Source organism: Buceros rhinoceros, unplaced genomic scaffold (genome assembly GCF_000710305.1).
Source record: "Buceros rhinoceros silvestris isolate BGI_N320 unplaced genomic scaffold, ASM71030v1 scaffold17252, whole genome shotgun sequence".
NCBI classification, from domain to species: domain Eukaryota; kingdom Metazoa; phylum Chordata; class Aves; order Bucerotiformes; family Bucerotidae; genus Buceros; species Buceros rhinoceros.
Window position 1 is genome coordinate 22,718 of NW_010398465.1, and position 10,764 is coordinate 33,481.

General features: G+C 37.6%; 1 protein-coding gene across 1 annotated transcript in view; it reads right to left on the minus strand.

Moving 5' to 3' along the window:
• Positions 1–10,764, minus strand: part of HEPACAM2 (HEPACAM family member 2) — a 20,278-nt gene that overhangs the window by 5,156 nt on the left and 4,358 nt on the right. Inside the window, exons 2-4 of the mRNA XM_010131119.1 lie at positions 9,067–9,417; positions 7,293–7,577; positions 1,661–1,957 (exon numbers count right to left, since the gene is read on the minus strand). Coding sequence (XP_010129421.1) covers positions 1,661–1,957; positions 7,293–7,577; positions 9,067–9,417 — 933 coding nt within the window. The remainder of the gene's footprint in view (positions 1–1,660; positions 1,958–7,292; positions 7,578–9,066; positions 9,418–10,764) is intronic.

Genomic DNA, 10,764 nt, shown 5'->3' on the forward strand with positions numbered 1-10,764 from the left:
ATTAATTATACAATTGTGACTTGTCGATATAATTATTTTCTTGACGATTTTTAACGTTAATTAGACAGCTGTTTATAGCACCATATAGGTGAGGTTCAGTCCCTTAAGTGGGGAAATTTTGCAAGATTTTCTGAAACATCAGGGTTCCTGTCGCCGCTGAAAATTGGGTTTCCAGTATTTTGAAAGGCCCAGTCCAAGCTCTACATCTAAGATTATGGGAACAGGGAGAAAGGATATGGAATAATTAATATTCATAGTCTTTGCTTAGCATGTTTAACCAGCTGCAACCAGAATTTAGCCTGAGCAAGATCTCTGAGCATTAGCGTCATGTGTGAACTCATACCTCTTAGATTCAGTAAGTGCAGCATTGCAAAGTGTAAGCTTGACATCTGGATTTAGTGCTCTCTGAATAAATACTCATCAAGAAGAAAATGGCTATAGAGGGGGAAACTGATATTTTTAAATTTTTAAATACACAGGATAAAATGTTTTAAAAATCTTTATTTAGGCAAAATATTTGTACGTTGGAAATGCATGTTTTTAGGTGCAACTAAACATGAATCTGTGGAGTCTTCCCTTCTTTTCAGCCTTTGAAAGGAAATCTCAGCTGAATTTCTTAACATTTGTTGAAGAATATTCACATATGTATGATAACTTACATAACCATGGAGAAATGTCATGTTTATTTCTACTGACAATTAGCTCAGGTTGCATTTTCTTTCACAACTAACCATAATGTTTACTTTTAAAGTGCAGTATTCTCATTGTAAAATTGCAACCAATCTTCCTTCCAGCATATTGAAAGCCGTGGATTTGTGATGAATCCGTAAGTCAGCCTGAATGATGGGCATCTGCTCTTCTTGTTTACCTGATTAACAAATGGCTGAGGCCTTTGCTCTGCACAAGCAAAACCGTTGCATTAAATTTTCCAAAGGCAATCCATTCTATCTTGAACATTAATAGCATAAGTTCTTTGTCTGAAAATACTTGTATTGATCCATATTAATAAGAGGTATAAGACTTCCTCAATATCTTGTTCTTCTCTCTATGCCTCTGGAGATTTTCTGAAAAATGACTTTGTTGCAGTTTACACGATACGACACTGGAACTGAGGTTATAATGTATGAGAAATAAAGGTGTGTGTACAGCAGAACGTAGCAGTCAATCCACAGATTCATAAATATGACAGTGAAATAATTTTTAGGAACAGATTATAATAATACCTTTCATCATCACAGCTTGCATTATTATCATACACTAAACTAAGGTTCTTTTAATACCTAATGGCACTGGAAAAATATTAAAGACCTTCATTGCTGCGAGTCTGTGCCTGGTTATTTTGGTCAGTGATGTATGCTCGAAACTATTCCACGTACTGTTCAGGTGGTGGCTCCAGGGCTCAAAGCTCCCGAAAGCTATGGGACAGTGAGCCTTGGACAAAATCTGCCCTTGGGACAAAGGCCCACCTTGGCATTCAGCCAATTTCTTTATCATTTTTAAAGGCAAAAAGGATCCCATTGAATGGCCAAAATCCCCTTTACTACATTGTTAGCAAGACCTCACTTCTGATACATATCCTTTCTCTAAGAATTACTTCCTTTTTCTGGGGTTGACATTCTGCCCAGACGTTATAGTTACAGCAATGAATTAATGTTCTTACCTACAGAAGTAATGACGACTGTGAAGTGAGTTTCATCTTGTTTTCCAGTCACATTGTTGAAAGCACAGCACATGTAATCTATTGTCTTCTGGGCCACTTTATCAGACACAACTTCCAGATGGGGTCCATATTTGATTATATGAGTGGTATTGTCAGCCCTTTGAATCCACGAATAAGTATTTGGTGGATTTGAATCTGCTGAGCAGTCGAACAATATAACTTCCCCCATGTCAATGGTAAACACTGCCCCTATATTCAAACCTTTATCTGATTTAACTCTAAGGCCATAAGGTCCATCTGCATTGAAAAAAAAAGGAACACACAGTGGAAAAATAAAAACCAATTTTACATAATTAAATATAATTAAACTTTAAATAGAAGCATGTCTCTAAACTTAGAATTTTTGAGTTAGACTAGCCTTTAGAATGGCTGGCATTGGATTCAATCATTTCAATCAAAAGGCTTTCAGTGCAATAGCTTTACCAGGTTTATCTAGGTTTATCTCCAACTACACCCACTTAATACTGATCTAATCACTGTTTAGGGATAAAGCACAGGTCTGTGCATTGTTCAGTATAATAAAAACTGAAAACACTTGGGAAAGTTGTGAATTAAAGGAGCAAGTCTTCTTTAGGGGCGTATTTGACCCTTTTTACTTAAATGCCAAAATTACTGGCATAAATAATTTCTGTGCACTTAGAAGTGAACAAATTAGCCATGAAATATATAAGCATTCACTGTAATACTTTGCAGTACAATAATAATTTGGGGAAGTATCCTTCATGCATAATATGGGTGTGCCTTAGATAACTTCAGAAAAAGTTTCCATAAATGAATGCTAAAATAAACTTCAACTCTCCCCCCATTTTGGTAGGCTTCTACTATTTCAACACCTAGGTTTCTTTCAAGAGTATGCCCTCGTGCTGAAAGAAAGCAATGTTTCTGAATACAATGTATTGTCCAATAGTCATGTGTTCATAACTTAGAAAACTGAGCAGCGAAGTATTTTTGGGGTCATCTTCATAGGAAAATGGGAGGGGGAAAAATATATTTAAATATGATAAGAATATTTCCCATGCTATTTTTAATAGATTGTTTCAGATCATGGGTTTTTTATATCTTTACATGTTAAATCTATTTTTACATGGATCCAAGTATAGAAATTAATGCAGAGAATATATTAATCAAAACGTGCCTTATCAAATTACTTTTTCCAGTAAAAAACCTAATACTTTTAATGTTACTAATTCCCTAAGGGCTTACATGCATAATCAAAATTACAGAGACCTAATACTGACAGAAGACAAAAGGATGGAATATGCAGAACATCTTTTTGGTAGGATCGCTGAAGTTCAGTGAAGTTGCTGACAAGTGCCTCACACAGAATGGTTCAGCAATATACCCAGACAGATATATCAATTATTATGCCCATTGTAGACAGTGCATTCAAGGAATATTTCCTATGGTTGCCTGGAAGCATTAGGATTATGTAGCTGGGTTTGAATGTCACATGGAAGTATCACACTAGCATGTTTCAGACTCTATTTCTCATCAGGAAATTCAGGCTGATGTTAGACCTTTCACTAACACACACACACACTTCTGTTTGTTGTCATTTTTTATGAGACATTTATTCTTGAGGAACACATAGGCAAACAGCATGCAGCACAAAACAGGCCGTATTATGTGCGCCTCTGGGTTTTTTTTCTCTATTTGTGAAGGCTTAGACAAGAGAATGTAGACTATCAATCACACCACAGGCTCAGTTTAGTCCACTTTTAACCCCATGTCCATGTTTCACAATGTAAACTTGTCAATCTTTTAATTTTCTCTGCTTATTTCTCAGTGGTAAGCTTTATGCTGTCTTATTTTAGGGAAGTTCTAAAATAATGTGTAATATTTGCTTGAGAAATGCAGTACAGATTCACTTCAGGATGAATTAGCGCTGCTCCCACCTGCATTGCAGGGACTGCTCTGAAGAATCAGGGCATTTTTTAAACTCTAGATGCTGGGCTGATTCACAGGCTCTGCAGTTCCCCGGTAATTTGCTTTACTGTATTGAAGAGCCAGCTGACCCTATAACAAGCATTGCTGGGAAGTGCAGAACTATCACCACGACTTTGGCTTGGGTGACCTCTCTTGGGCTGCCCCTTTTTGCGGATGGGGAGCCCCCCTAGAACACCAGTCTCTCACAGGGCTTGACTGCCATAGGTATTTACTTCCCTTTTTTTGATGGGAAGGCAGAGAGATGTGCGGAACATTGACATTTTTCTAAATGAATGTAAAATCCCTCATACACTATTTATAAGCAGGACCACACTTCTTTATTTTTCTGAGCAATACAGTGGTTCCTCCCATTCGGTTCTTCTTTCTTGGAAGAATTAGCTTGTATTTTCACTGATAATATAACCTTTCATGTATGTAAACAGAGATTAAGGATAAGATTGGTCTGTGCCCCCTCACTACAGTGGGATATTTGACACAGTCTGCAGACCAATCAGAACTGGGTTCTGCTTTTTTATCAGTATCGTAACAGTGCAGCATACACAGATAAGATTAACAAATTAAGTACACTTTTATATAAAAGCTGCCAATCAAAAGAAACCATTACAAAAACACTGGAGAAGTATGGCTGGAGAAGTATGTTTGGGGAAAAAAACAGAGAAATGTTTTCTTAAGAAATAGTCACATTTTGGCTAAGTCTGAAAAGTGGCATTCCTCGATGAAGTTAACACAAGCATTTAGGTAACACTTCTGCTTTGCCTGGATCAGACTTTTGCCATTCCTGGGCATCTTGTACATCTTCAAGATCCCTAAACACTGAGTAGCTGAGAAATATACACAGCTTCAAGGATTATTCTGAAAAGCAGGTAATTAACCATTTCCTCTCTAGGACTAAATATATTCTAGCTTTGGGAAGTCCCAAGGAAGTAAATCCCACTTAGTCTGTTAAATTCAATTCCATCAGCACAGTACAACAGTTTCTGCTGCAGCCTCCATGACAGCAGTTTCTTCCAGTCTTGAAACAGTTTGTTTCTGGGTCATGCTACTGAAATAGCTGTGTTCCGGGGTGCATTATCATCATAGCTAATGGAGAAGCAGAATAATACTAATGAGAAATGAAGAAACACCACTTTTGATTCTTAGTAAAAAACCACAATGACAGCCTTCATGGATCGCTCAGCTCTACTTCTCCTTTCCAGTATCGTTCTCAACAGAAACCTGTCTCTTGTCTCAGTAATACCAGTTAACTAAATGACTTGTAAAATAATAAATCATCAATTTACTGCTCTGTGGGAATATTTCCAATTGCTCCTATCACCACGAGACTGTTACAGTTTCCAAGCAGATGGCAGGTATTTACTGTGAGTGACCTTTTTTTATCACCTCCAGTAACCGCCCCAGAGCAATGACATATGGCACATAGAGATCCGGGGCTTGTTCTGGATTGTTATTGACAACTGGGAGCTGCAACACAAACTATCTCTGCAGGTAGAGGTTGGTCCAAATTATGACTTCTTGTATCTCAGGAAGTGAGACCTCAACTCCCATCACTAACTTGGATACAGGTAGCAGCACAAGTATTGCAGTCTTTCAGCATTGCATTGTTTTTTCTTAATATTTTTTTCTGATTTTAAATTATGCACAAAGTAGACTGTCAGTTCTGATGAAATAAATGTATATTCTGAAAATGCAAATACTTACAAAAATATTCCCTCATGTGGAGAAAAACCGAATCTCAAAGTTTTTGATATAGACAGATCTTTTGAGCTGTATATCACAGTCACTCGAACAGCAAAGGGTTCTGGAAATATGGACACTGAAGTAACTTTGAGATTTTCAAGTTCTGCTAAACAATGGGTTAAAAATATGTTTTCAGTTTAGAACTTAGAAAGATTTTTCAAATTTGCTGGAAAATACATGTAGTTGAGTGAGGGAGAAGGGAGGAAGCAGTACCAGAGTCGGGACCGAAGGGCTCCCAGACAGTGCGATCAACGCTATGGAGCTGGTCCTATGTGCAACAACAGGTCAGAAATGCCAATGCCAAACAGGCTGTGCCACAAACAAAAAGAGCAGTCTGAAAGGTAGCAAGAGTGGGGGATATTCTTCTAGCCTTGCCTGATTTCTCACTTTGTTAGAAGGCTGTCAGGTTGTGCTGGATACAGTGTCCCCAGGTTTTGTGTAGGTATTACTTGAAGTGAGAGGTGTAAAAGGCCCATTCGTACCTTGTTAAATTGAGAAAAGCAATAGAGGCAGTGCATTTCACACAGATGCAGCTCTCATTCTTAGCACTTTAAACACTTCAGTGAGCTGAGATGATGACTGTACAGAAGCAGGCATTAAAAAATGTGCTACACTGAGGAAAGATATGGTGATAATTAAAAATAAATAAGTAGCAGAGTCAGTGATAAAAGGAGAAAGAGGAAAATATGACATACTAAGAGGTGTAGTGTCTGAATATGCTGGTAGTGCTCTCATCTGAAAAGGACACTTTGGACCCTGGGGATCAGAGCCTGGCAAGGTCACACGTAGCATGCGCTTACTTGCAAATGTTGGAGGCACTAGGATTTGACATTACTGGAGAGATAAGGAACAAAATGAGAGTGCCCTTTCTAAGATTTAAAGTATAGTTGTTGAATGTTGACTAAACTAACCTTTTGTTTCCTCCAACTTGTCTCATTCATGCACTCAATCTATGCTTACAGTTTCCCTCTGCTATTGTTTCCAGGCAAATTATATGGCTACCTTATGGTCTATTCTTCTGCCAGTGTTGGTCTTCATGCGGTTCGAGATCATTCCTCTGGGATGTACAGCAACTGCACACAGTATTCTACTTGTGGCCTCATCTTATGTGCACCATTAGTATAATACCATTATTTCCTTGTTAGAAATACTTCACCAACACACCCTAGAATTACATAAGTCTTTCTTATGCCTGAATCACACTTCCAGTTCACAGACATCTTCTGATAGCTCAATCACCCAGGATCACTGCCTCAGTTATTACCCAACAAATCTCCATCTTTAGAGCAGTTTATGGTTTTTATTCTCTAAAACAATGCATGGGCATTTATTTTCTACTAGCAAATTCCATATACCAGTTCTATTAATCTGTCAAAGTCATTTGGTCTTCTCAGTTTAATGTCACAGGTGAACTTCAGTGACATACTCCCAATCTTTATGCTGATGCCATTAATGGAAGTATTAAACAGGACTGCACTCAAAATGATCTTGAGGAAAAGCACTAATACCAGTCCTCCAGCCTGGTACTTCCTGTACCTAGGATTTTGATACTGTTCGTGGTCTCCATGTTTAGGAATATTTTAATGTATATCCATATGATTTTTTTTCCCCTTTGAGTCACATCCCCTCCAGATCTGAAGATGTCTGTATTGTGGACTTCTTGAAGCTTCTATTTGAATTCTGCAGTTCAGACTCACCTTCACTACTACGTAACACTGAGTGAGTTTTTATTACACTGTTTTAAGTTAGGTCTGTTACAGCCAAGCTCATTTTGAATGCAAGCTCACACATAATGTTGACTCAACTGTTTTCTGCTTGTTTCCATAGTTACACTCCTTCCAGCTAGATCATTTATACAAAGGTAATTATCAATATTTCATATACTCACAATATATGATTGGTGCAATTATCTCACTTTCCATTGCACTGACAGGGTTAGATACCAGACAGCTGTAGTTCCCAATATCTTCTTTTACAACAGGAACAATTAGAACTGTGGCGTTGTTTGGTGAAAAGGTGTAATTAGGGCCAGCATGGAGAGGCTTCCCATTTTTCATCCACTGATAAACTACCCTTGTACCTTTTTCCACAGTACATTTTAATGTAATATTCCCTACATACTCCACTACCCCTGAAGATGGTTCAGTATGTAGAGTTGGCTTTGTGACAGGAACTGTAAAATAAAGAAATACTAAGAGTTATAAAAGTGATGAGCCAGGATATTACAGTCTTCACTGCCAAGATGATACAAATAGCAGCCATTATCCTTTCTGGAAAGTATTCTGATTCAAATTTTATTTATTAAATGTGGTGAAAGGTTGAAAAAAGGCCATATTCTCAGCTGGTGACTGCAAGAATTGTTCTAGCACTTAAATAAAACTTGACTGTTTGTATTACTGGTAAGACACAAAAGGCTGCAGTCAGGTATACTATGGCCTCCAGCTCCTGCCTCGAAGAAGATCCCTGTGGCCACAGAAATGAAGAGTGCAAACTATGACATTGCCCACAGTGTGCGACTTCCTCAGTAAATCTGCCTGCAGTCTGCTGACACTGGGCACCACTGAAACATGCTGTCGGTTCAGTTGTAAGGATCGCTGCAAACTGGGACAGGTATCGGAGTTAAATGGCAGATAGAACTTTGTCATGTCGATATGTCATTCATTTACTTATTTCAAGTCCAACAGTTACACGGCTCCCTCCATATAATCCATTAGGTTTAGAGAACTAGTCCTATAAGGAGCGACTGAGGGACCTGGGATTTTTAGACTGGAGAAAAAGAGGCTAAGGGAAGACCGTATCACTCTCTACAATTTCCTGAAAGGAGGTTGTAGTGAGGTGAGTCTGTTCTCCCAAGCAAATGTAGATGGCCTCAAGTTGAGCTAGGGGAGGTTTAGGTTGGATATAGGAAAAATTTCTTTACAGAAGGGGTTGTAAGCACTGGAACAGGCTGCCCAGGGAAGCAGTGGAGTCATCATCCCTGGAGATACTTAAAACTCATATAGATGTGGTGTTTAGGGGCATGGTTTAGTGATGACCAGACAGGGTGCAGGGTTGGACTTGATGATCTTAAAGGTCTCTTCCAACCAAACCAATTTTGTGATTCTATGATAAATTACAGTAGTCTCTTGTCATTATTTTAGATCATTCTTTTCTATTTTTTTTTAATATCCCCACAAGGAGGAGAGTACAAAGCAGAAACTTCAGTATTTTAGCAATTCAGAACTAGGCTTATTTTACAGACACAAGGTCACAGGCAAAACCTAGTGACTCATCTTTGATAGTTACAGAAGGTAAAGGTAATGTTGTTCAGGGAGAAATACTATCAGAAAGCTAATGCATCCTCATGATTGATAGCACAGCAGAGCCTTATGGAATATTATTTCTTAGAATTTTGTCTAATTTTATATTATTTATTAGTTTCTATAATAATTCACTTTTAAACTTATGATCCAGAAACATTAATCAATATATTTTTTTTTTTCAGGATGACTTCTACTACTCCCTGCAGCAGTAGTAGAAAATAACATAACTTAATTGTTAATACTTATTCAAGTATGGTTGGATTAAATTAGGCACTATTGTAACTGGATACTGAGAACTAGTACTTCAAAACTATTGCAATTTTATCTTCAAAACGAAGATACTATATTTTACTAACTTACCATCAACAGCTACTTGAATCTTTTGACTGGCAGCTATTGTCCCATTTCCACGGATGTTGACTTTTACAATATAATTGCCTTCATCACTGATATGCAATGGATTGATCATCAAAGATGCATTTGGTGGTATGAGGGTAAACTTGTGCTGATATTCCAAGTCTGGAACTACTGTTTGATTTACAGAGCCCAGCAAGTACTTTGGATTACTTTGAGGCCTCTCAAAAAGCCAAATTATCTGGATTTCAGAAGCTGTAGCATTGAAATTGTAGTCAACAGTAAGGTGGAGTGGTTGCCCCTCAATACCATGGATGGTATGAGTCGGTACTGTCAACTTCAAGGCAGAACAAATACCTGCATAAAAATGAAACAACAAACAAATAAACAAAACCCAAACACAAATGGAAACATTGGAAAACTCAACTGAGAAATTTTTACAGAGAAAAAACTCTGAGAGTTAAAGCTTCCACTTTTTCGAGTAAGATTTCAGGAAGATTTGAAGTAAGAAAGGGGTAAACTCTCATCGACCTTGGTGACATTGGATCTAGCTATAGAGCTCCAGCTTTAAAATAAATGAAAAGCCAAAGGAAGCATATTTGCAATTTCTGGGCAGAAGATCTTTTATTGTTGGAAGTCTAACATAAGGTCTAAGGCTTGCATTTACCTTAATGTTTATATATATTTTCCCTTTAAAATGTTTCCAATTTCTAGAGCTTATATTGTCAAACAGACTTGGATTGCAAACTTGGTTTTTAAGATTTTTTTTTCTCTGGGTTTAACTAGGGAGAAAATTCTTATTGTTACTTTGCCAGTTATACTGAGAAACTGACTGAAAATTTAACAAGTAGCACTTCCATGAATTTGCCTGAGTAAACCGATATACAGTTATTATTGCTGTCTGCACTGTACACATAAGACTAAACTCAAGAAACATTACTAAGCTTGCAGAAGTCAAGTATTCCAGTTTTAGGAAAGAGCAGAATTAAAGTTTGCTGTTGATATGCACAACAGCAAAATTTTCAGCCACGTGATTAATTCTGTTCTCTGAGAATCTTGCCTCCGTTAGAGGAGCAGAAAAGGCCACTCCTGAGTTAATAATCAGCAACCCCATGTTTAACTTCAGAGTAATTTTTCATTGTGTCAGCTTTAGACAGGTTTATAGAACATTTAAAAACCTTTACTCTTAGGACTGACTGATCGATTTCCACAGCACTCGCAAGTACAGCAATCACGTAAAGCATTGACAGTAACGGATAGGTTTCACAACACCATTATAATAAGACTTTACAGATGAGGATTTACGCACACAGAAAATTAACAGCATGGATGTTAATGAATGATGGATGATCAGTTTGAAATATTAAGGACTGGATTTTTCAAAATACACACAAACAGATTTTAGTATGTTCAAGATGCAACTCCTATTGACTTCAGCTGCAGGTTTAAGTGCTCAGCTTCGAGTGCTCAGTGTTGCTGGAAAATACACTGCAAGTGCTAAGTCAAAACCCAAGAAAAGAAAAAGCAACCTCTTACTAGTAACCTCAATAACATATATAAAAAAATATTTAAGTGATCCCTTTACCACTGGAAACTGAGAGAGACAGAATGGCAACGGCTCCGGGCAATATGCAATGCTTTCACCGTGCACCATCTATTCCTTTCCTGATACAATTCCCAATACCTGTAATACAAAACTCTCCT